Here is a 26,372-nt window from a genome sequence, read left to right as displayed (position 1 = left end):
CTTCTCAAGGTGCAGAAGGGGGAGGAAGGGGTCCGATTTGGTGACCTTAGAAATGCGTCTCTGCTTTATGCAGATGATGTGGTTCTGTATGCTTCATCACATCGTGACCTCCAGCAGGCACTGGGGCTTTTTGCAGCAGAGTTTGAAGCGCTTTGGATGAAAGTCAGCACCTCCAAATCTGAGGCCGTGGTTCTCTGCTGAAAAACGGTGGACTGCCCCCTCAAGGTTGGGAGTTACTGCCTCAAACGAGGGAGATCAAGTATACCTGGGTCTTGTTCACGAGTGAGGGCAGAATGGAGCCTAAAATAAACAATGAAAGTAAAATACTAGAGGACTAATATCAGTCTTGTATTACTGTGCATCTCTTTAAAGCAGACAATCAAAGTAGTCCCCGCTGATTCAAAGTATATAACAAACAAGAAGTAAGAGAGAAACAGCCTTGTTTACACTGTAAACTGAAAATGTTTAAATCACCCAGATAAAGACTCAAACATGAGACTTGTACCACAAATAACTTTTATTTTGAAACTGTCAACCTGAGCAACTCATACAGCCCTTTGACGTGGACATTTTACAATTGTCAAGTTAGTTAAAAAATATGACCATATCCCATTACTTAATACACTTGTGTTATGTTAAAAACAACCTCAAATGCAGAGTTATTAATTAAATTTATATTATATATAAACTCTGAAAAGCAGCCAACAAACATGACGGCGGCGCGCCTGTAAAGTGAAATCAGCTGAATGTGTCAGAGCAGGTTGTCACTACTGTCAAATGAAAACATTAAGAGTCCGTATGAGTCAGTATGAATGAATTACCCCGCGTGGGGTTGAAAGTTTACACGGTCATTTATGAACTCATGTCTTTTGTGTGGCAGGGGCCTGAAGAAGTCCCTGAGAATCATCACTGAGGAGCAGTTTAACAGACAATAACACTTATGGTTTTGCATGTTTTAGCTTATTTATCCTGTATTTTAAATAACTGCAGAATAGGAAAAGTTTTTAATACATAATGTATTTAATGTCATACCCAGAATTAGCAAAAACATACACAACCATCTGAAATGGCCTGTTAATGACTTATGGTAGATTTAAAATGCTAGGCAAAGGCTTCATCCACACTAATTTGTTTTCATTTTAAAACAGCACCATTTAGTTTTCAGTTTCCAGAGTTTCAGCATTTTTAAAGGACTCCGTTTCAGGGATTTTAAACGCCGGAGTAGTCTGGGTGCTAGGCATAAACTTAGCAATAGCTTTGCATTTAAAGTGAAAACGTATTAGTGTGGGTGTAGCCTAATACAGCGAGAGGTTCTGTTCAGACAGAGAAATGTGAGTTGAACTGAAGATACTGAAAGGTGTCTTACAAGAGGTGAGAAGAAAGGAGAAACAGCTGAAAAGCAATCTTGAAATGCAGATACTTTTTCCTGTGAGATTCAATATTTTACATATTTCCTGTTTGCAAAGTTTCACTGAAATTATTTTCTGTTGACTAATCGATTAATCAACAAAACCTTTGATGGTCCACTTATTGTTGAAGTTATTATTTATCAAGTAAAAATGCTAAACATTCTCATATATTAAGATTTTCTGAGTCTCTGTTTTAACATTATGACTGTGTGTCAAAGCACTTTGAAGACGTCACCTCCAGCTCTGGGAGGCCAGTCTTTTTCTCTATTTTTCTGAAATTTCATAGACTAAAAGATTATTTAATTATTACACAAAGAGTAATAAAAAGATTTTACAGAAATAAAAGGAATTTCACAGCATTTCTCCTCAGCAATGCTTCTCTGTTAGCGTGTCCCATAGACTGTATATAAACATGGACAACACATGTCTACTTCCTCCCACTGAACAAAAATAAAGCTAAAATATCTCGGATATGGCCGCTGCCATGTTGTGCTGGTGACATCATTTGGAGCCAGAGTCTGCGCAGCAGCGACCTCAGTGGTATCGAGTCCCTAACCGTACACCTGTCCAACCAATTTCTAGCAGCACCACTGATAGCGAGCACACGTAGCTGTCAATTATGATGTCAAACCCCCCTTTTTATAGCATCAAATAACTAGAACTAAACTAAACTACAGCCTGATAAGAACTACCCAAAATGACAGAAACCATCTTCAAGTTTTTAAGTTTGGCCCATGTCCCATCCACGAACATGGAGGGAGCGGGGTTTGTGACCTATACTGCAGCCAACCACAAGGGGCCGATCCAGATGTTTTGACTTCACTCTGAGAAAGCTGTCATGTCGTCCATCTATTACACAGTCTATGGCGTGTCCTTTAGTAGCTGCATGAAGTTATTCTAGTTACTCTGATCAGTCAGAGCTTTCTTTTAAAACAATGACCTATGCCAAAATTTGAATTTTACTGCACTTATATACTTATTTCTCCTTCTATTCCATGTTTAATAATTAAGTATTAATAAAAGTTAGCATTTACAAAAAGTCTGCTACATACTGACACTGCACAGCAGTTTGGCATCTGTTAGTAAATTGCATAATAAAACTCATCTGTAAAAAAGTTAGCTTCCACACGTTTCTGTAACTTTTTACAGCAGGAATGACAGAAAAAAATACTTTTCAAATCATGTCCACGAAGATATAACACAGGGCGTCATAATCACGCCTGTCACAATAATTATGTTATCGGCTTATCGTACGATATATGGACAACACCTTGATTATTTTACTGACCTCGATATTGCCCTCTGTGTTTAAATGCGGATTTGTTCACATAACAACATTTGAACCAACATGATGCCTGAATAAACGGTAGGGTTGTCCCGATCATTATACGACTTGGATGCAGCGATTTCCCCTTTTTTTCCCCCTCTCCACTCCTGCCCACTTGTGCGAGTCCAAAGCAAACACTTCAGAGACGACACAGTGTAGCTTACAGGTAGCCTGCAGCTGCACTTTTGGAATGGAAGAGTCCCAGTTCTGATAATTGTTAGCTTGCCAACCAATTGGCAATGAGTCAAAAACTGTCATATGTAGTTTTACCCTTCAACAACATCATCCTCCATTTTGTAAATCCACCAGCAAACCGCCGGCTCCCAGGCCGTCTGTCCTAGGGAGCCGACTGCAGCAGCACCCCAGCAAGATTATGGAGGTAACTGCAGTGTTCCTGAAGCTTTGCTAAACTAATTTTATATATACTTTCTTGTATATATTAACAGATGTTGATTACTTTAAAAGAAAAAAAAAGTTAAATATTTTTTCATATTCCAATTAAAATATCTGAAAATTCTCAAGAATTAAAAGTTCACTGCTCTTTGAAAGGGTGTACTCGCATTATAATGCTATTATCTTTATATCACTGACAGTAAATGGTCTCAAAACGATAATATCGTGACGGGTCTTGTCATGATGACATCAGAAAATTTCAAATACTCACGTGGGTAAGACAAAGACAAAGAAAGAAGTGGATGTTTTCATGTGACAGTTACACCTTTCTCATCTACAACCAGTTCTGCCTGTCAGTTTGTCATAAAGGATGTTGGCTCTAAGAGAAAGTGTACCCAAGCATTTGCAACTTCAAGTAGTGTCCTCACAGTAGATTTTGAAAACAAGATTTTCCCCTGAGGATACAATAGGAAATCTTAAACGGGTTCCCCTTAAGCAGGAAACACTGAACCCTAATCCAACAGTTAATTACCCCTCAACTCACAGTGTGAATGAGTTTAAGAGGTGCTTTCTGAAATACATTTCTGTTTGTGAAAACACACCGTCGGGTTCTGCAGGGTTAGATTCTGGCGCTCGACTTGGATTTGGCAGCTTTCAAGATATATTCTATTTAATTCTATATACTATAATTCATGTACAAGTAATCATCACACAGAAAGCCCTTTTTTTAAAGTAAATTAGTTATGCAATGATTTCAATATGACAGAGTTAAACTGCTCTAAGTTAAAATTACAATTGCCACTGGTAATATTAGTTTTTTATCTGCTAACATGCATGTAAGACCAAGTAATATAGGTTTCATCTTCAAGTATCTCTAACTGTCATGAGTCAACGTCATTCAATAAATGAGGTTTTGTCAAACACACCAGTAACACCACCAACCAGTAGAAATAAAATCAAGTACTGACACTTTTAAAGATGTTTAAAATAATCTGCAGAGATCTCAACACACACCACACAAAATCTGGTCAGCTCCAACTCCCTGTCCGTCCCCTCATTTGAGCCCTTTTTCTTCGCCTGTTTAGGGGGCGATCACACAGAAATGAGCCGCTAGAGACGCGGATGCTTCAAAGACGCTTGAAACGCTGGAAGCGCTTATTCAATGCGCACTAGCTACTGGCGTCTGACACTCAAAAAGTTGAAAATATTTAAACTTTTCAGCATCTACGCACGTCTAAAAAGACACGTTTACTAAAACGCATGTCTAAAAAGACGCCAGAAAAACGCCCGTATAAAAAGACACTTGAACGCCGGTCAGACGCGCTGTATCATAGGAAAACAATGGTTTTACTGGCGTTGCGTTTCTGGCGTTTCATCTCGGTGTGATCACTCCCTCACTCCCACACACCAAAGAAGAGTTTGAGTCCATAAGGCCAGTAGGAATGTGACACTTGTGCAATCAGTTGCTCCACAGTCCTCTTAACACCAAACCAACAACAGTCTCAGATTGAAGACATGAGAGAAATCACAGTATTGTGTCTTCATTTGTTGCTTCAACTTTGGACCACTGAATTCTGTAAGGTTGTGCTGGCTTTGCAGTTTTGTTCTTGCTAATGTGAGTGTATCAAACACACAAACCAACAGCCTTGTATGCTAACGCTGCTTTGTGGTGGAGGTTGTGAGGAAGCCCAGTGTGTCGTATTCACAGTTTAAGTTAAGTACTTAAGGCCAGTGAGGAACAACGCTTGTATTATTCACCAAAAATGGCACCACGTTTTAAAAACACAAGTGACTACAGGTGCCAGTGAGAAGATGAAGTACCATCTAATTTGAGTGATACAGCCATGAGTCAATTTCCAGCCAGATGTATGAGCTTAAATGGGTTTGACTTTATCCAAAATGGCTAAACTGACACATTCTGGCAAAAAATCTGACAAAAAAAGCAAGTAGCTTACATCAGCGTTCTGTGCTGATGGTGTAACAGAGCTAAATCAAACTTATATTACATTAGTAAAAAGACACATGACAACATGGTTAACAATATAATGTTTGTTTACAAACGGCCTAATGAGGCCACTAGGCCATGTGTTATTTACTGCTGAGTCAAGAGAGCAACATAAAGAAGATCAAATTTCAGCAGAGGTGGGGGATGGGAGGGGTGACGACTGATGCAAGCTGTTTGTTTACGAGAAAGTTCCCGTGTTTTTTTCTGCCAAGATGAGACATGGCAGAGTTAGTCTCTCAAGAAAACTACAACTGCACCAGTATGGCAACATTTTTGACAAAAACTGTCCTAACTGGCCTTGAGCAAAGTTTGCGTCATTTTGAGCCAAACTTATTTCAGACGCCGCGTTACTATTTATTCATGTCGCTCGCTTTGAAAGTGCCGCAATAGATGAGGGAACGGTTGCTTAATAAAGTTGAAATGAGTAGTTACTGACGACACCTCCACCAAATTAAGGTGGCAGTTGGCTGAAGGGAGATCGCCAGGGAGCTGAAAGTTTCTGATAAATGACCATAGTAAATATCACTATATAAAGCGTTTAACAGAGGTGCATACACCACCGATGTTACAAGATGCAACACGACAGTTGGACGCTCACTTGCTGTTGGGACACTGTGTCATTATGTTTCACTCAGGAGCAGCTGCTGAGCCAAGTGCGACACCTAGTGGTAAATTTTGGTACACACAGTCCAGTGTTGGGCTCAATACAAAACTGGTTACAAAGTTTTTACAGTGTCCTAACTCTATCCATGAGTTTTAATACCTATCCATAGCGAAATACTGAACAGTGGATTATAAGTTATCACATCAACAATCTTTTCTGTCAGGACCATAACGGTGAAAACAGCAGAATTAAGAATGGACCAGGCATGTGGCTAACTCGTACTTGATTGGGCAATGCCTTGTCTTGCCTGACATTGACATTTGCATTGAGGCAAAGTTGAGCAAGGTTGCTGGACAACTGTGTTTTTTGTTGATATTTTGCTACATCTTCTGAATACTTTCCTCAACTGATTTTTTTTCCATGTAGTACAGTATCATTTTGTACCTGGCCTTAATGAGCATGCTAATAATGTGATGAGGTAAAGATAATACACGGTCTGATGTAGTGCTCAAACTGTCACACCTGTTACATCTGCTTCTATTGTTTTCCAATCACACCATGATCACCTGGTTAAGACATGTAACAATGTAAATCTGACAAACAGGAAGCTCACTGTGAGTGATCATGTATCTCCAGCATGATTTATGTTTCTGCAGGACGATTTTTACACCGCACAGAATTAATTGAAATCATTGGCTGCTACGAAGCTCAGAATACATTTCATCTACAGTCTGACAATCGTTGGCATGTTAATGAGTTGTAGTTAATTAGATAAAACATAACAATCACTGTTATTAGAAAGATTAGAAACCGTACGCCACCATGAACTGACTGCTGTGTTGATTTTAGCACTTAAATATCAAGCATTCAAAACATTTCTGCCACCATTTTCTGCACTAAATCAAATCTGTATATAGTTACTGTAGTACTTCCTATTAATAACCATCTATAATTCTGTTAGAGACCAAAGTCCACTCTGTTTTACAGTGTTTGTTCAGACTGGGCTCAAGCTTACAGATCTAAGTATATTCCTCCAGCTGTTCGACATGTAAGACCAATAGAGGGGTGTGTGAGAGGAGTTTAAGACTCACGGACCCTAAACTCTGTGTCTGTTCTGGGTGCTGAACACTGTGTTAGCAAACCGAGTCTCAGAGCGAGGTGAACTGATGGGGCAGGAGGCTCTGGCTGAGGCTGGGCTGAGGGCTTGCACAGGCACTGCTGGTGACACTGGATCCAGGACTTGGTGTAACAGGCAGGCTGGAGACTGAAGCAGCCTCCCCGTCTGAACCTTCGTCATCATCATCATCCCGATGGGAGCGGTGCTGATGGGTGACCACCACCCTGAGAACAAGACAAGAGAGTGGAGTGGTTAATTTACGAGCATATAATCAATCCTAACTCTAACCCACTTATCTGTTAGGGCCACCTGCAACTTGTTTTCATGTTGTGTGTGTGTGTGTGTGTGTGTGTGTACCTGGATCTCAATGGGCCAACAGGCTCTTGTCTGTGGGGTTCAAACCTTGACACGTAGCTACATTTGGACCACTAGAGACACACAGATGCAGCAACAGAGACAAACAGAAAGGTTTCAACATTTCAAATCACACCATTAAATGTCTGATTGTGAAAACAAACAAACAAAAACATCACATCCATCATTAATTGAGACAAATTAATTAAGTCACGCCGCTGTTCCTCACCATGTGAGCAGGGTCGTTGGTTCCAAGATGGACTCCCTTTTCACAGAGAGTCGTCAGCAGACTGATACCTGCACGTAAGACACACAGAATCCTTAAAATCTGGATTTACTCTCCCAGCAGTTTCACTGTTTACTCAGTCCTCTGTGTGTCATAACTTCCTTAAAATATTCTGAGAAGAGAGGCTTTTGTGTTTCTCCTTCAGTTATGAATAACTGTTCAGATAGAGAGCAGCAGGACCAGAAGGTTTCAGAGTGAAGCTGCAAATGTTTAAGGGTCTACAGCATGTAAAAAGTAAAACAACACATTTCATCTTAACAAATCAACACCACCAATATCATTATTGAGAAAATGCAGTTGGACCTTTAGTCCTGTTGTTCCAGTACTTCTGCTCCCACTGGTCCAGCAGGATGTTAACGTATCTCTGACACTCGAAGAAGCGAAGGTAGCGGGATGAGGATGGTGATGGGAAAATGCGCTCAAACTGTCCTCGCCGACTCAGCTCGTCTTCACTCTCTGCCAACACACGAACGTCCTCTGGAGTCAAGACATCCAGCACTGTAGAGAGGAAGTCCTGATGGAGACGGAAGGAAAGAGACACGGTTTTACTTGGTACTTTCAATTTTGTTTCTTTATTTCCAAAAACAACACCAGTGCTGATCATCAACATCAGCATCCACACCATTAGTCAGTCACTCCAGGTGGCAGCACATAAAAGTATAGCCAAGAATTAAAATTTCTGATGTGGAGCTGCCTTTGGTGCACCCACTTGAGCTTACTACTTAAACTTAGCTGAGAAAGATTTGTAACTTTATCAACTAGATTAAATGCACTTGTTTTAAAGCATTATTTATCTCTGATTTAGCACATACTGCCTTTCCTTAACTCACATTCTTTGGTCCAAATATTTAGTGTGTTTGTATTCATTTACCTGGTCAGCGTAGCGCTGCGTGAGGTAAAAGGCCCGTTTGACCTTCTCATCAGCAGACAGATCCAGCTTGGTCTTCTCCCTGCTCCCCCCACTCAAACTACACACACACACACATACACAGAGGAGAGGTTGTAGTTCCAGTTAAAGCTGTTTCACACCAAACACAGATTTTTGCCAGAGAAATCTGCGCAGAAATTTATTAAAACAGATTTTGTGGGTTTTTAATCAATGCTTGCACACCCCTGTGGATAATTTGCACTAGACCTGCAGTGTATAGTTGTCATACTAAAAACTTGCATGCGTATTTTCTTTATTCCTGCACAGCACTGGTGAGAAACGGCTTTTGGATTGAATTATATTGAAATTTGTTCCTTGATTGTGACCAGATTCAACTAGTTTCATCTTAATCACAGGACCTCGTGTGTAGCCTGTAGTACGTCCTCCCTACCTGCTGGTGGAGCTGGAGGCGCTACTGCAGGGGGCAACCACTTCATCTTTGAGGGGAATATGGAAGCCTGCCAAGTTCAGGAGGTCTCTGATCATCTGACCTTTGACTGAAACATCCAGCGCTGTGTTGGAGTGGAGGCTGGACCCGAAACACAACAGTTACAAGATGCAGTTTGAAAACCTGTATGTGTTTTTGTATATATATATATATATATATATATATATATATATATACATACATATGTGTGTGTGTGTGTGTGTGTGTGGGTGTGTTACCTTGGTGATATGTTGACCTCCAGGATCCAGGGTTTGAGCTTATCATCCAGCATGATGTCAAAGCCAAACAGCTCGTGGCAGCTGTAAGGTGTCCGGACGTGCATCTTCAGCAGGCTGTTAACGTACGGCTCTGACCTGAAAACCAACACACAGGAGATTAAGATGAAAACTCATTTGCCACCACAAGCAACGCACCTCGTACAGACAACAATGCTCACAGTACATTCACCGAACGCAATAAATGCAAGAATCAACAAATAAATGACAGCTGAGACCACATCTAAAAGTGTTCATTAAAACATCTGACTGCTGCTGGAACAAAATTATTTCATCATTATTTTAAAGTTACTTCTCTAACAGCATCTATAATCATTTACCTATTAGGCTCACAGACTTTTCCCAGACTCCCTACCTCTACAGTCTCCTCAACGTCAGGGGGTCTACAGGTATCAGACACTTAAACTGAATGCTTTTTAAGACCTTTACAATTATTTATAACTAAATTTAATACATATATTTGGACAAATCATCTTTTTTTATTCAAGCACTGCAGGTAAGGTAAGTAGGATATATATATATATATATATGGTCCCCGTGCAGTGGTATGTTTTATGTAGGAATATGATTATGAGAGAGAGTTGGGTTAATCTACAATTTGCCAACAGGACAATGCAAGTATCAAGTACAAAGACGTTATTAGGTTCAGTGATGGGTTTGAAGAATTGTACCATCAGATATGTGGACTTCACTTTCAGGCAGAGGGGCTTGTCTCATTTTGACAAAAAATAAATAAATTAAGATGGATGAATGAAATTAGATAAAATGGACCTCACAAATTCAATTCATTTTCATTACATTACTTTTAAGGCCCAAAATAAAACTAAGTACATTTTAAGACTTTGTAAGGACCTGGAGACACCCTGGAAATTTTATTTTATTTCTTGTTTATCATTATATTTATTTACGGATTTATTTTTTGTTAATTTTCTTTATTTTTATCTATATATTTTTTAAATGTCACTCTTTTTGTGCCTGCATCACCTAAAAAAAATAAGAAAATGTGAGGGTGGACTCATAAAACCCTCAGATTTATTGAAGCTGCAACATGGAAAATTTAAATGATTTAATTTCCCCCACAGGTGAGGGATTTGTTGCTCTGCTTCAAACACACACTTCCTGTTTAGTAGGTGTGTAACGGTACACAGAAGTCACGGTTCGGTTCATGTTTAGGTTAAAGAGTCACAGGTAAGTGTAAGCCCATTTTGACCACTGGCAACTTTGGTAAAACAATTTTCATTATATAAGTCATTTAGGAAAAATATAATTTCATTATAAAATATCACTGGCTACTCCCGAACCCAATCACTGCAGAAATAAAATGCCTGTACTGAAGTGTGTGCTAATTCTTGGAAGTTTGAGCATCCCGAGCCTCTCAACAATGTGAAGGCGCAGTCATAATAATGTCCACAAAAACAACAGGTTCCTTGAACATTCAGTCCCAGGGAACAAACTAACCAGCACAAATACAAAAAGGTTTCAGCCCCTCTGGCTTGAACCACTAAAAATAAAACCATATATATTGTGAATAATATTATCAAATGTCTGAATGGACAAACTTACGCAATGACGGTTTTGATCACAATGTCTTTAATCTTCTCCCAGATCAGAGTGGTGTTGACTCCCTTAGAACCAAGATACTGCCACAAGGCCTTCAGAGTCCTGAAAACACACACAAACACATTTTGTTGGAGTTGGGGAACACGTGTCCAGACACCAGACATATCATAGTAACAAATACGTGTTACAGATTTGTGTTTTACAGTCACAAACATACACACCATTTGTGTCCCTGGCAGGCCTTGTCGTCGCTGTTTGACTGGTATTCAGAGTTTTTCTTGTTGACGCTGTAGTTGGTCAGGTGCATGAACTTGTTTCCCAGAGTCTTCATGGAAGACGAATACCTAAAATACAGAAACACAAAAGTGGAATTATCTCAAATATGAAATCAGCTTTCATTATCAGCTTTTTGCAAAACATTTAATTCAAAGTGTCACCAATCAGCCATGTTGATTTAGATCATACTTTTATACATTTTTATATAGTATTTGGCCTTTTTACTGCTGCGGATGAAATCAAAACTCACTTGCAGCTGGCGAATCGAACCAATCCGTCAGAGAAGATATAAATTCTGAGCGGCTCATAGGAGGTCACGTAGACGTAAATCCGCAGGTCAAACTTGTTACCACTGATGAGGTAGGGTTTGTGAAGGTACCTGAAAAACACGGCCAATGTAAAGATGTTTTATCGTAGTGAATCAGGTACTGTGATACTAAATTTCACACCATGAACTGTCTGTTCTGGGATACTTACTTTTGGACCAGAAGCGGTCTCTTGCGGGGCATCTGGCTCCATTTGTGGATGACCTGGATACCTATTCCTCTGGCTGACGCAGGCTGGTAGAAATGAGGAGAAAGAGAATGTAAAAACAAAACAGCAATTACAAGTTAACTAACAAAATGATAATACAGGAGCAGAACGTACAGGTTTGATGATCCATTTCTGCCTGGAGCCGCCGTCCTCCCAGGCCTTGCGTAGCAGCTTGATGTCCTGAGGAAGGACAAAGGTGCGGGGGAAAAAGCTGAACTCTTGTTTGCCAAAGCGGGCCTGCATCTTGGACAGGTTCCTCCACAGCCGGTCCTTCCTGCCAATCTGAAAGGTTCCCGGGAAGTGGTTCAACTAGGACAAAAGAAAAACACAAACACAACCAAGGTCAGAGTGATTCTAGACAAAAGATCTGAAAAGTAATTTGATACCTTCCTTAAAGTTTAGGCTTCCTGAGAGCACAATCTGGGGTGATGAGTGTATGTACAGTGTCTCACCTTCTGGTGCTCTCCAAGGGCCTTGAAGCCGGGAGACTTCATGTGGTGTCCCCAGCAGCCCAACCAGTCATGGCTTTCTGTATCAACAACAGTGCAACAACAGATTTTGAACATCTAGGACCCTTGTCGGAGTTATCTCTTGGATGTTTATGAAGTGTGCCTGATGTGCAAAGCATGATTCCAAACACAGCCATGTCTATGAAATCAAAATTTATCCTAGCAGCAACTCTTCAGACACACGTGTGTGTGTGTGTGTGTGTGTGTGTGTGTGTGTGTGTGTGTGTGTGTGTGTGTGTGTGTGTGTGTGCGTACTTACTTTTGGTGGCTTTGAAGTGTGACCTGTTGATGGTATGCTTGACGATATTTGGAGTGACAGTACTGATCTTCCACTTTAACAGTCGTCTTTGTTCAACAGGCAGCAGTTCCACTGCAGAGCACACAACAAAGGTTTAATGTATTTTATCAAGATATGTTTCAACATTTTTCTACACAGGACTGCAGGCATAATACAAATTAGGGCCCGACCGATTTAATCGGCCGATTATAGCCATTAGAGAAAAATCGGCAATCGGCCAAAAGTCGGCCAATTGACGCTGATGTTAACACTTATATTTTCATCACTAATAAAATGCAGGGACTATGGTGTTTTACTTGTGTTACTTTTTGCACTACAACCTACCTCTGTTAAATTGGCAATAAGAACAACTCTGGTACTGTGAACATACATGTGAATGTCTTAATTCATATAGACTTTGCATGATTATTTTATTTTCCAGAGGTTTACTGTCTTTTTGCACATCATATTTTTGATTTATTTTGTGTTCAAATTGTTCATATGCTGCTTGTTCCACACAATTTCTGATAATAAAAGTATTTGAAAATAGTAAAATGTTCTTTCTTCAATTTATATCTTTGTAACGAGTGTTTGAACTATATTTAAGCCATCAAAAGCAGGTATTTTGGGGTTTTTTTAAATTGAAAAACGTAAAAATTTAATCGGCCGATATATCGTTTATCAGATTTTTTTATTCCATAATATCGGAATCGGCATCGGCCCCAAAAAATACATATCGGTCGGGCCCTAATGCAAATACTGAAAAAGTTCCCAGCACCTATTAAAAATAATCAATATGTTGTTGGTGTAAGCAAAAAACAGCAATTACATTGAAATTTAGTCTTTGACATCCTAACATTGATCGCAGTTATCTGAAAACTGGTTCTGTAAGCACTCATTTACTTTGTCTACTATTATAGCTCCAACCTGAGTAGTGTTGCAGATGACCTCACTATAGTCCTCTACATAGAGAGTAGGGAGTAGTGAATGAGTCACCATTGACACCAGTTGACACAACAGATATGCGTGTACTGACCTTTCTCGTTGGCCGTGCTGAAGTAAAGTGTTGGGGGGATGAAGGGGAACAGACTGGGAACCAAAGCTGGTTTCTCCTCTCTATCATCTTCAGCCCCCAATGACATCGGCTCTTCAACACTGAGACAGAGAGTGAAGCAAAACAGATTAATGATTAGTGGACATCCAAATATGGGTGCATGCAGCTTCTCACGTCAAAAAATATTAGGAATGGGTATTGTTTAAAAAATTAAGATACCAGTGCCAATACCAGTACCCTTAAAATGATACCAATACCCATAGAGTGATTCATTTTTCACCTTCTTTTTTTCTACCTCAGTCCATATCCATCATGTGAATGGAAGCATTCAGTTGCGTAACATACCACCAGATGCCATAGTCATGTTGTGGCCATACTTTTAGTGGCATTTGTAATGAAATCCACCTAATACACCACGCTCTACTTCACCACAGACTGTATGGGGTGTAGCTGCAGTGTTGGGCCAATCACATATCGCATTATATCTAGGAATGCTTGTGGTGATTGGCTGTGAGCAAAACCATCCAAATAGTCATTTTTTTTCCTTGATCTGGATACACAGAGCATTGAATGCAGGTATCATTTGACTAGAGAAGTTTCGTTGTTACTTGGTACTGGGTAATTTTGGTCGATACCTTTAAAGCAATCCAGTACCAATACCCTGGGCCAATAAACAGGGCTGAGTGCTAAATTAAACTTTATTTTTAATTAGAAAAATTATGAAAAGTAGATAATCAAGATAAATCTATAATTGTGCCGCATTCCGTTTCGCAATGATGCTCTCGTTCTATGAACGCAGTGCACCCCTTTTCCTTTAAAGCGTAGCACTCAGCCAAGTTAGCGACTTTCTTGCTAGATTTAGCAGACCCTCAAGTGACTTTTTTTTCCCCAAAAAATAACCCGCTGCCACCACAAACACAACAGCCCATTGAGCTCTCGTTATGAGGCAGAGCTCTATGGAAGGGTGCGAACATTTCATTTACGATGGCATCTCCCGAATGTGATGAACATTCCTAGATTAGATTAGATGTTGATTAGAATGACTTTACGAGTTCTGGTCACCCTAGTGTTCAGGCAGCCTCCAACTGGAGATTCAGACTTTGCCAAAGTAAAAACTAATGCAATCGCCGCAGACACCTGACCACAATCACATATATTGTAATCATGATTATTATTTTTGCCATAATCAAGCAACCCTGCCCATAGCAACATCATAACAGTATCAGGAATGTTTCTATCCAACCTTAAAAGTCAGCATCTGGGCTGACTGAGGCATTTTTAATTGATCAGGATCGGCTATAATGAGCCACATAGAGCCCAATCTGATCCTTTGCTTTATGTCAGCTGTCATAAAGGTATTTTTATTTGCAAAGCTGTCATGCACAGAAACTCAACAAGCGCTGCCATTGTAAACTCACCAACTATCCATCTCTCCTCCACTCTTCGTCCTGCCCGATGTGAAACACAATACCTCATAAATAACAGCAAATCAGCTGATACTTGAAATTAAATGACTTGGACTGAGGGCAAAAAAAAACTTGTTTGGGATATCGCTAAATGGTACAGTAGTTGGCAATTCATATCAAAAGGGACAATGCTGCATGTGACGTCACATTGGGAACTCCAAAACCAACATTTTATGAAGCATTTGTAGTTGTACCATCTCATAGAAGAGCTTCCATCTCAACAAATACATCGAACCACATTGTCCGAGAAACATTTGTCAAGAAGCAACATCTCAAACTGTGTGGTTAATGAAGCACAGACTCTACAGACAGACATGTGAACAGCACATATTAACTTTCTCTTTGTTACAAACATGTTAACTCCATCTACAATGATTGAGTTTTCTCCTGAAGCCTGTCTGGTTCTTGCTCTTTCAGCACCACAGCTCTGCTTATCTTGTTGCTATTAAACGAGCAAATTGCTCACAACAAAATTAAAAAGTAATGCAGCTCAGTTTACGTTCACTGACTTCTAACTAACGGAAGTTGGCATCCAGTCGCCACTCTAGTTTGTAACACAAGTCGAGTGAGGAATGAATGGATGACCATTTGCACTATGTGCTGGTAACATGACGCTTGTTTGATGTTGAGGTTAGAGACACCACACGGAAAGAACAAGTAGATTTTAACACAATGTCCAGAGAAGGAGACTTCCTGATCGACCTGAAATTAACGTTCCCACAGATTTTGATAATACTATTCACAGAGAAAAGGCAAATTAACCAGTGGCGAGCTAGCAAAGACATAAGTAACCTCAAAAAATGACACTGTAAGATGAGAGGCAGTTGTACCAGTGACATGTACATTTAAACAAATGAAAATAGTTTTTCCTCAAACAGGCGGTTGTAATAAAGTCCAACATTTCAAAATAAAACCAACAAGAATTCACACACCAAATAAATTTTTAAAAACCACTCACATGACAGTCATATAGGAAGAAAGGGAAGGTGGATAAACAGATGGATGAAGGACACAGGAATGGTGCTATCCTCTTGCAGATCTTTCCTCTTAAACAAAACCCCTCCACCACCAACATGTATACACTGGCATTACAGCTAGCCTAGGCTAACTTAACACTATAGTGGACATACAGGAGCTATAGCTTTCAGGAAAGGGTGGGGAGGTGATGGGGTGTATGTAAATGAACACATAAACAAATCAGCTGGTTGAGGGAAAAAAAAGGTGACAATAGCGGCCCCTATCCAGGCCGTTTTAACAGAGAATCAGCTCCGAGTCTTTGGTAGGGAGTTCTATTATTGAGGCATCACAGTGGAGAACAATATGATGCACAATGCAGCAGACCTTTCCACCACGCTCTGCTGCTTTCAGCCTCTTTTCACAATCACACTGAGAGAGAATGAAAGAGAGGGAGAGAAAGGGTCCACAGGATCTGATGGATATACTAGGTTTTATGTCATTTTAGGAGACCAAGTAGAAATCAGGCTTAGATGTTGGACGGTCCAAGAAAAGGACACGGACATTTTGACCTGCAGTGTTAGCTGTTTATGTTGAGAAAAAAACCTAGACACCAGAAGCACTTGTCTATTAAATGTTACATGGACACAAATAGTTTTTAAGTACACTACATGAGGAGTATTGATCTTATTATTTACCTGAATTAGGTCATCTCCACATTGTGTCATTTTGTAATCTTACTTTTGTTTTGGAGCAGAAGTGCCATTACTTTGCTAAGAGTTGCAAGTTTCATCATCAGTTGTTTGACATAGCTTAAAAAAAGCTTAAAGTTTAATTTTTTAGGCGATAAAGTGACCATTTAGATTCCAAACATTCGATTCAATTTTATTTATAAAGCCCAACATCACAAATCACAATTTGCCTCAGAGGGCTTTAGCCCAACATCACAAATCACAATTTGCCTCAGAGGGCTTTACAGCATACAACATCCCTCTGTCCTTAGGACTCTCGCAGCGGATAAGGAAAACTCCCCCCCAAAAAACCTTTAACGGGGGGGGGGGGGAATGGTATAAACCTCAGGGAGAGCAACTGAGGAGGGATCCCTCTTCCAGGACAGACAGAGCATGTGATCAGCTTATCTAAATAACACCTGTTCACAAATTTGAGCCAACATTTTCGGAGCTGCTGGCTGTGTGAGACCAGCTGGGGGGTGTGGGTGTAACAAAGGCTACGATTTTTTAACCCTAGTTCTAATAGTGCAGGCAGAGCCCTCTACAGGACTCTATGGGTAACACTCTTCTCCAATCACGAGCACGCATATATGCAAGGCCAATCAGAACATGCCACCGCTTTTTGCTATCCCATACCCTCTTCAGTGAGTGGCGTAGGCATGACAGGGCCCCCAGGTAGAAGGCTCCGCCTGTGCAAATAGAACTAGGGTTACAATACCATAACCTTCCTTCTATATCACACAGCCTACTGGATTCTGTTGGTACAGTGGGTGGAGACTAATAGATGAACACCATGTTGTGACATAAAAATCAACCCAGCCACACTGATCCTGACCTTTTTAGCTGCTGATTTCTTTAATATAATCTGCAATAGTACACCCATAGTGAAACGACAGGGAGGGCTTCAAAGACACTTGAAGATACAGTTCAAAAATTCATATAGAGTGGGAGATTTTTATCATGTGAATGGCTGCCAACAGTGACTATACTCCATTAGTTACGAGAGGAAAAGACTCCTAACAGAGAGTGTGGAGAAAAGACTCTCAGAGTGGATGTAGATTTACACATTTGCAGCAAACAAGAATAGCAGTCCAGAAAAAACTGTCATAAGCCATTTCCTCATATGAAATCCAGACAATGTTTGGGGAATCAGGGCAAGGCACTGTCTGGAGTTTCTCTTTCACACATGTAGCACACAATAGGGTATTGTCTATACTAGAAGCGTTTTCACCTACTTGAAATACTCTATGGTTAAGGCAAGGGGTGGCAACTTGGTAGAGCGTGCGGGAGATAGGACATGCTCGGATTACACCACAGTCACATAGCCAGTTCGTAATCTGGTCACACAACAACGTGATCTCATCTTTCTTTTAATTTGTCCAATTATTTCAGCTTTGGCCCTTACCAACCAAAGGAACATCATCAACACACCCATTTGCTCTCTGTGAATTCCCTGGACAATTATCAGCTCTAGTGGGCAAGTTAAAGTCTGTTTATTGTCCCGTCCGACTGATTAGGACATTTGCGTTCTCACATACAACTCCTCCGGATTAATGTCTAGATAATTTCAGGTTTGCCGTGCATGTGTGAAAGGGGATATAGTGAGAGAAAACAACAGTCCTCCACAGAGCTTGCATCAGTCAGTGTCTATGTTGTTGTAGTTACTTCAAAAGTCAACATAAAGACATTGAATTAAATGGGTGTATGTGTGCTTATAGGAGTATCTTACCTAGAGAGGAGCCCGATGGATGCTGTGGATGAGGTACCGTTGATGGACGAACAGTCTGAGTCATCTGAAGACAACAGAAAACAGCTAAAATGAGCAGTTAACAAAAAAATGAAGCAACCTAACTAAAGTTAACTTGAGTATGTTGAAGTACTGAGTGCTTATATGTCAGTCTGAATTTGTGTGTGCATTTAAACACCTTACCGTCATCACTACAGGCGTTTTCCAGCTCATCAGGCAGCTCCTCCTCAACTCCATCCACCTGCATAACATAGTCCTGGCTGGAGACAATTAATATAAATTGAAATAATCAGAGTGAGAATTAGAAGAGGGGGAAAAAGAACATTTATTGATTAAGAAACAATTAGCTGTTGCTCACCCAGACAGCTGAGTCTCTCCATTTAGACACTCCTCTGTTGGCGAGGGTGAAGAAATGAATGGGGGTGAAGCCGACATGGACACAGGATGTCCATCCCTGGTTAGGTGGATGGCAGAGATCTGAGTGGTCACAGAGCCAACCAAGGCTCCTGCAGGACTGGAGGCCACAGCTGTGAGGGAAAGAGAGTCTGGTTGTAAAGGTCCATTTGCGGTTTCACATTGGCTACTTGTATAGCACAGACTCCTCCTTGAACTTGTTTATTTCATCACTTTAAACCCCCTGAACACTTCGGCTGCTTTCAGACCTAGAGTCGTCTCCTTTGGTCTGAATCAGGGAATAATTTTGTTACAAAGTTGTATAACTGCCTAGAGTTGGTTCGTGTTCTCACGGCAGCATTTACAAGTGGACCAGATCAAATGCCTTGTGTGAGAAAGCTGCTCTTGATTTGTCAGAACTTCCTTGTGGGAACCGGACCGAGACCACCTCGTCAAGAAGGTCTTGGCCCGGTTGTTTTGGTGCGTATATGAGTGTGATTGCTGTGTTCACACCTGCTCAAACAAACCGCATTTAGGAGGGCAAACGAATTTCAGTTTCATTGAACTGAACCAAGCAGGGCAGGTGTGAAAGCACTCTTAATCTTAAATAATAAGTATTTCTGTAAAATGTTAAATACTATATTAGTTTCTAATAAGGAACTATCAATGTAAATAAAACTGCTCCATCTGGACTGTGTGGGAGTGGTTTGATTATGGTAAGAAACTGATTAAGAAAGTAAGTTTTCAGGGGCTTTAAAACAAGGCCACTCTTCACACATTGTGGACATGCTTTCTTAAACAAAGTTAAAATAATTTAGCTTTGCAAGAGTTTTTGTGCTGCAGAGACGGAAACTAACTACATGAATTGCAGCCCTTTCCCAAGCTTACAATGTCTTTATTTAAGGGATGCACCAATTTATCAGCTCCATACCTGTATCCGACAATATTTACCTTGCTGACGGCGATTGGCCTATCGGAGAAGAAAATAACACTCACCAATGACAGCGGCCGATGTTTTTCTGCTGTGTCACGTCAATTTCAAAGTCAGATTTTTTACTAAACCTGCTTTCTGAGGTACGTGCCAGGTGTAGTTATGTACAAAATCACTCTGCTTTGTACACATCCTTGAGAGAACAATAGTTTTGTGTCTCTAAAGAGAAGAATTACCAATGTTTTATCAAGAAGTTATTATTGCTTCGGCCTCTGATCATAATGTCAGTATTATCACTCCCTATAATCATGAATATTTCTGTAAAATAATAAGACAATCTTGTCCTGGGTTTTCTTTGAAAGCTGAAGTATGTTTCACAGTAAACCAATAATTCTGATTACCTGTGATGGCATCCAGCGGTGTGTCCTGCTTCTCCTGAGTGGCACTGACATTGGCAATGTGCACATTTGGCATGGGGCCATGTGGAAAGGGACTGACTGCTGGAGGGCTGATTCTTTTGCATGTCGACAAGGTGCGACCCGGTAAACACTGATTTGCTGGAGCCTGCTTTAAGTCGAGTGGTGCTACTGTTTGGGGTTTGCTGTTTGTTGTTGCTGGAGGACCACCTCTCACTACCAACTGATTGTTTAAAGCAGTTACTGTTGTGCAGCTGTTTTGGGTCTGACTGCATTTGGTTGGTTGTTTAGCAGAGTGGCTCCTTCTTGTAGTTGTTGTTGTTGTTTCCCCTGATGTGCTTCTTGTTCCTACTGCTGTGCTGTCCAGGCTGGAGGCATCCTTTCCCAATGCTGCCCCCTGATGTTCGCAAAGAGTAAGGCACAGAGGAGGCACTGATGGCGAGGAGGAACAGTCTGCAGCTTCAGGCTGAGAACACAAAACAGGGAAAGATCAGATGTCAGTTGTCTATGCTTTCTGGTGGACACAATGCTGGTCACACTTACCTCAAACCTAGTTTGACATACCTGTGTTTCATTTGTCTCGTTACTTCTCGGCAGTCATACCCACTGATACCAGAATATCATATATGAAACCACATTTTTCCGGTGTAGTAAATATGTTTAATACTATGAAGCCACTGACTACTGCATGACACAGATTCAGATGTCCAGTACACGGTTGTTCTAAATGGACAGCCAGAGCTGCAAAAATCAACCTATTAATACTGCTAATAGTTTAGTCTTCTGCTAACCAGAGCCAAACGCTCACGGCTGCGACTCCAAGTTCACGTTTTTGTAGCTAATAATAGCTAGAGCCTCAAATCACAATGTGTACTCAGCCTCACTCCCTGCTGCTACAGACCACCACACCGAGAGAAGAGCAGGCAACAGCTCCCGGAGGCTGACCCCCAGTAAGCCAATGCAGTAGCTCAAATCCAGCCAGCGAAAACCCCAATTCTAGGGGACTGGACAGCCCCGACTCCCCGCCAACTTTCTGTTGCTGCCGTTACGCAGCTTAGACCCAGCGCTGCTGCTGGCCAACAGCCCACTGTGACACCTAGCGCTGGCCAAATTCAAGCCGCTACAGCTGCTGACCAAAGGTATGTTTCCTGAACTGCTAATGCTCACTCTTCTCCCAGCGAAGCAGACCACAATGACAGGAAGTGAGGCGGAGGGATCGTGGAGTGCTTAGCAAGCTAATTCTTGTCTCATAACCAGAGACAGAAATCTACAATGAAATAAAATTAAATAAATCAATGCATGGGACCAATGGGTATGAAGTGCGTGCATAAGTGAAGGGTTTAGGACAGAGAGAGGAAAGCTACATATTTCTGCCAACCCCATCTTTAAGAGTTGAAATTCCAACATTCTTTTTTTTTTTTTTTTAAGTATTTCCACTCAAACTTTGCTGCTGTGCTCAAATTGGGAAACATCAATACTCACCATGAGCTTGTATGTTTGCTGCAGAGTGGGGTGTCCTTTGATAACCCGGTCTTGATGACATAATGGCTCCAATCCCAGCAGCCCATCACCCGTGGCAGCTTGACATCTGCTTGTTGCCAAACTGTTTCCAGGTTGCGACGTTTGCAGCGACACACATTCCTGCATAGTGCCCATCAGCTGGACATTAAACCCAATCTGGCGCTCCTTCTTGGGGATAAAGGAAGGGGTACTGGTCTCTGCGAGGCTGCTACCAGCCTGCTTCAGTCCTGCTGTCAGTACCTGGTTTGTGTTTTGAATGCCATTGGGTTGTTGTGGCAGGTCTGGAGTCCCATCTGGCACAGCGGTGAATTGGCTCTGGGTGTTAGTTTTATTTTCATCCCCATTCGCCCCTACAGGAACCACAGATGGGGCCACTGCTTTCTGCCTCAAGGGGGAAGCAAATGAGGCAACATTAGAGGAGAGAGGTTTGGCTTGATCCTTTCTCCTGGACAGCTCGAGGGACGTCAGCGTTAAAGGCACTTTTGTGGCCGCAACTGTCTTGGCATGTGTACTGACAGAGGTTGTAGTGGCGGGACTATCTGCGTTGGAGCAAGCCCGAAGCTTCGCCCCACCCCAGGGGGAAGACTGATTGGTGGGCATGGCACCGCTCAACAAAGATGTGGTTATGTCTGACAGGTTGAGTTTAGGGGCAGAGGTCTCGGGTGGGAATTGATAGGCAGGATAGGAATTAACAGTCGAGACAATACCAAAGCCTGAGGTGGAGAAGCCTTCTTTTTCCTGTTCCTCCTGGTAGCTCTCCTCTCAGTAAGTGTTCTTCTGTAGGAATTACTCTTGAGATGTCAGCTCCAGTGGGATAGAGTTGTAAACTTCCTGTTGGTCACTATAGATTGACTACAAGTTCTTGATAACTCCTGACCAACAGCAAACATAACTGCCGCCACAGATGCAGTGACAGCAGTACAACACTTGAGCTGAGCGCCTGTGGTGGAGAGCCGGTAGGACTGTCAACTCTTGGTAGTGATGCAGAGATTGAAGCCTTCACGTGGGGCTAAGACAAGCAGGCACAAAAGGTTTTTCTCCTGAGGCAAAGTGGTTTCTGCTTTAACTAAGCGTTTTAGAGTTTGATGTTGAGACTGAGGAAGAGTCAAGAAGGGGTCTTGAGGCAGAAAAATACAGAAGCAGTTTTCCTCTGTCTTCTTAACAACTCTAGGGATGAAATGTAAGCTTCAGACTGCCTAAGACTGGATACTTGGCTCACACCAGGGTGTCAGGTCTTAGAGGAGAAAGTAGTGTCCTTGAAGTTCTCATATCTCCCTCAGTTGATTCAAAGGAGGCAATACACCAACAGCTTTCACCACTGAAAGTACACAAGAAGAGAAGCAGAGTCAGTCAGAGAATTAGTCTTCTAAGAACGAGAAATTACTATAAGAACATGAATCACCTATTTAAGTATAATGATATTTAGTGTACCTATATCTCTTTTTGTACATGGGTATGCAGAATAATGTGTTTGAATATACATGTATGCATGTGTACTCGCACATCCACGTGTTGGTATTTATGACACCCGCTGTCTTGTCCTACGTTGGTAAGATGTATCCTCTGTAGGGTTGCAGCAGTATACCAGTTTCAGGGTATAATGGTATGAAAGTTCACGGTTATCATACAAAACATTTGTTGAACCAAAAGAAAACTGTTTTCATTCCATTCAGGATCATTATAACTGATAATGACAATAGTAATTTTGTAATGGCGTATACTGTGAAACTGTGATACTCTCTTAAACGATTATCATGCTGTGAAAATCTCAGACTGTTGCAAACCTAATTCTCTGACTTAAATTTATCAATCATCAGTAAATTATATACTATGGAATGAAATTCATGTATCAAGTTAAATTAAATCCCATGAACTAATAACTGACTGGATTTTTTTAAATAAATTTTATTACTTTATCTTCCTCCTGTACTTGTAACCCCAGTATTACTGTGTCATATAATATCTTAAAATTCAAAAAAATCTGTTATCCCTTTACCTGTTCTGAAAAACAACTTTCTCAAGTTGTTATTGTTGGAAAGGTAGCAAAAGGAAGGAGCTCCCCTTTCACAAAGACATATTCAACCAGCACTACTTTAGCCAATGAAAACAGTAAAGAGGAACACCTCCTAAATTCAGATTTCCAATAGGTTATTTCCACAGCTGAGGAAAGTTCAGTCAATATTTGTGAACATGAGATACTCTCTCTCACAGCCAGAAACCAGAGAAATAACTTTCAAACATGTGATGTAAGAGAGTATAAAGTCTGGAGCTGCTCCATAGATAATGAATGGGAGCCTGGTTTTGTGGACCCACAGAATGACTGCCTTCTTTTTTTAAGCCCAAATGAGCTTCACTCTGTTGAAATATTCTCAGTTTTGACAGTAACTGTACCAATATACTCCGAACATTCCCCTGGATGCTCTCAGTGTCATCTGTAACAGTGGTTTTCAAACTTTCTGTGCCCTAGACACACCAAAGGGCAAGCCAAAATCTCAAGGCATATCTGTATTTATATCTGTGCACAATAGCTTCTATAAAGTGTGTTATCATGATATAAGACAATAAAAATAAGAAAAAATAAGACAGGTAGCTTTCTTGATACTGTCTACTGTCTTTCAGTGGTAGATCGTCTCCTAATTTGCTCTGTACAATAAAGCGATCCATTGTCCCACTCACAGCTGTCTCCCTTTAAATGTAATCATCCCTCACACTGGCTGCCAATCAAGGCTTTTGATGTGTATCACTAGGGATGGGTACCGAAACCCAGGGTTCATCCCAATAAGGAGTCGAGGAGAGAGGAGGCTTTCAGCAGGGAGGGAAGTGAGGATACACAAGTGCAGCCTTCGTGGAAGTCTTTTACCAACCAACACACCCCCTGATTGGATATCAGTTATTGATTGGACAGTGCAAACTGGAGTTTCATACAGAGTGAAGACAGATGAGAGATTAAACTCACTGTATCACTGCCACTGATTCACCTGTTACAAATCTGAACAAGAAAAGGAAACAAACGACTTTCTTCATTTATTGGAAAGAGTTTTTCTCTTCACAATATGTTATTTCACACACAAAAACGTCTGAAAAGATGTTTTCATTAATCATTATGGGCTATTTTGTGCAGATTTCTTAAAAGAAAACTATGCTTAAATCAGTTTTAGAATAATTCTGTAACATAACCAAATGTGGAAAAAGTGAAGGGGTGTGAATACTTTCTGGTGGCACTGTATAACATCTTTCACCAGTGAGTTTTCACTTGGTGACATCACAAATTTGAGTTTAGGGACTCTAGTTTTTGGATGTAGGAGACAGTTCATGTTAACCAATGTTTTTGTGCTTTCTGGGACCATGGGAATAACATGTACGCATTTTTAAACTGGGTTTAGTTCCTCTTTAACATAGCTAACATTACAAGTGAGATATCAACCTGAATGCTAACTAATTAAGTCTAATTAAATGACTAATCTTTGAGCAACCATTATTCCACAATAGCTACTAAGTTAAACCACACTGTAATGGCTGGTGTTGTGATGCTGAAGTTTGGGACACTGCTACTTTAGCTGTATGATACAATCTGACAACGAGCTGTGAACGGTTTGGACAGCTGTATTAATATTAAAAAAGACATAACTGAAATCACGGCTCTGTGTGCTAGCTAAGTGAGGTGACTTAGCTAAACTGAAGCGTCATCACTAAAGAAAGATATCGTACATTACATCTGCGGATGCTAACACTAGTTAGCCGTTTAAATCTATGATTAAAGTCTGTTAAATCCTCTTTTCAGCAGGCATGGCACCGTGTGCTGAAAGCAGCCCTCACTGCTGTCAACGTGACGGATGTCCTGAAAGGAAGAGTAGTTTCACGTGCGTGTCCAGGACGAGCCGCCTCGCGCTTAGCTCAACGTTTGCTACTAACTAACAAATCTGTTAGCTAAAATAAAAACGTTAGCTCGGGTGAGACGAACGGTCAACACCAATGTATTGTTGAAATCAGTACACTCGTCCTTACGGTTAATTAAACCGGACTTGTCGGCGAACACTGCTGTGTGTCCGTGTGTGTGTGTGTGTGTTTACCGCTGCTCCGTCCACACAGCGTTAGCTTAGCAACAACCAACACAACACCAACTGACATTGAGCGTTATCAAAGACCTCCGACTGTCAACGGTAACACAGCCTCGTTATCAGTTTATAAAAGTATATTAATACGTACTTCGTCTCCCGTAGTGCTCCTGACATGTTGTTCCGTCGGTCTGGCGCGGGGATACTCGTTTCAGGTTCTTACATTGCAGCAGCAGCTAGCTGAAAAGTCCGAGTGAAACATCGTGGACGAAGATCGTCTATAGCGACAAGAGCGCCGCCAAAGAGGCTCGCGTCTTCTTCTTCGTTGGTTTTCTTCTTCTTCTCTCGTTGTTCTGGGGGGCTGCAACCCAATGTTAAAGGCGTATGCCGCCACCTGCTGTACCGAAATGTAACGTCGGGATTTTACTCAACAAAACAGATAGAAAAGCAGGTTGAATGGCAATAGAATACTTATAGTATAAAAATAAAAGACAGAAAGATATATATATCAGAATTAGAAAAATATAAAGTACTAAATTTAGACACAACTATAGATTCAACACTATTTACACTACACACCTTTTTACCTATGCACATATGGAAAAAAGAATATGTATATTTGAATATATACGTATGGGTATATGACAGCTGTGCAGGATAATTGCACATAATGTGTAATATTAAAATTAAAAACAATTTAATAAATAAAAATTGCACGGAGGAAAGAAAAGAACTACAGTTCCCGCCCCGTGGTTGTGTGCCTCCGTGCACCGGGTCAAGTTTCTCAAACAGTTTACATCCA

The 26,372-nt window shown here is 40.9% G+C and overlaps 1 protein-coding gene across 2 annotated transcripts; it reads right to left on the bottom strand.

Annotated features, from left to right (window-relative positions):
• Positions 1-499: 499 nt before the first annotated feature.
• Positions 500-25,873, bottom strand: ttll4 (tubulin tyrosine ligase-like family, member 4). Of its 2 annotated transcripts, XM_050048627.1 has the most exons (21): positions 25,722-25,873; positions 21,477-22,833; positions 19,980-20,460; positions 18,613-18,781; positions 18,438-18,514; positions 18,237-18,300; positions 13,339-13,457; positions 12,285-12,395; positions 11,969-12,045; positions 11,631-11,825; positions 11,460-11,542; positions 11,233-11,361; positions 10,928-11,050; positions 10,710-10,808; positions 9,090-9,224; positions 8,815-8,952; positions 8,367-8,463; positions 7,799-8,009; positions 7,439-7,506; positions 7,213-7,283; positions 500-7,079 (listed from the first exon to the last, which is right to left on the bottom strand). In XM_050048627.1, the coding sequence occupies exons 2-21, from the start codon at positions 22,113-22,115 to the stop codon at positions 6,887-6,889; spliced, it is 3,279 nt and encodes a 1,092-aa protein (XP_049904584.1). In that variant the 5' UTR covers positions 22,116-22,833; positions 25,722-25,873; the 3' UTR covers positions 500-6,886. The 2 variants fall into 2 exon arrangements, with proteins under 2 accessions (XP_049904584.1, XP_049904585.1); XM_050048628.1 differs by lacking the exons at positions 18,237-18,300; positions 18,438-18,514; positions 18,613-18,781; ... (1 more) ...; positions 21,477-22,833; positions 25,722-25,873 and adding an exon at positions 15,781-15,958.
• Positions 25,874-26,372: the final 499 nt, after the last annotated feature.

The sequence above is a fragment of the Epinephelus moara genome, chromosome 7, assembly GCF_006386435.1.
Source record: "Epinephelus moara isolate mb chromosome 7, YSFRI_EMoa_1.0, whole genome shotgun sequence".
NCBI lineage: Eukaryota > Metazoa > Chordata > Actinopteri > Perciformes > Serranidae > Epinephelus > Epinephelus moara.
Note: the sequence above shows the minus strand (reverse complement) of the source record. Positions and strands in the feature narration are given on the sequence as shown.

What these genes read in the sequence shown, in the direction of transcription:
- ttll4 (XM_050048627.1), bottom strand. Translation starts at nt 22,115, where the DNA reads ATGCCCACCAATCAGTCTTCCCCCTGGGGTGGGGCGAAGCTTCGGGCT. An exon ending in AAACGCCTGTAGTGATGACG is followed by an intron (nt 18,301 to 18,437) that starts GTAAGGTGTTTA and finishes TGTTGTCTTCAG; the next exon opens with ATGACTCAGACTGTTCGTCC. An exon ending in AGACCGCTTCTGGTCCAAAA is followed by an intron (nt 11,362 to 11,459) that starts GTAAGTATCCCA and finishes CGTGTTTTTCAG; the next exon opens with GTACCTTCACAAACCCTACC.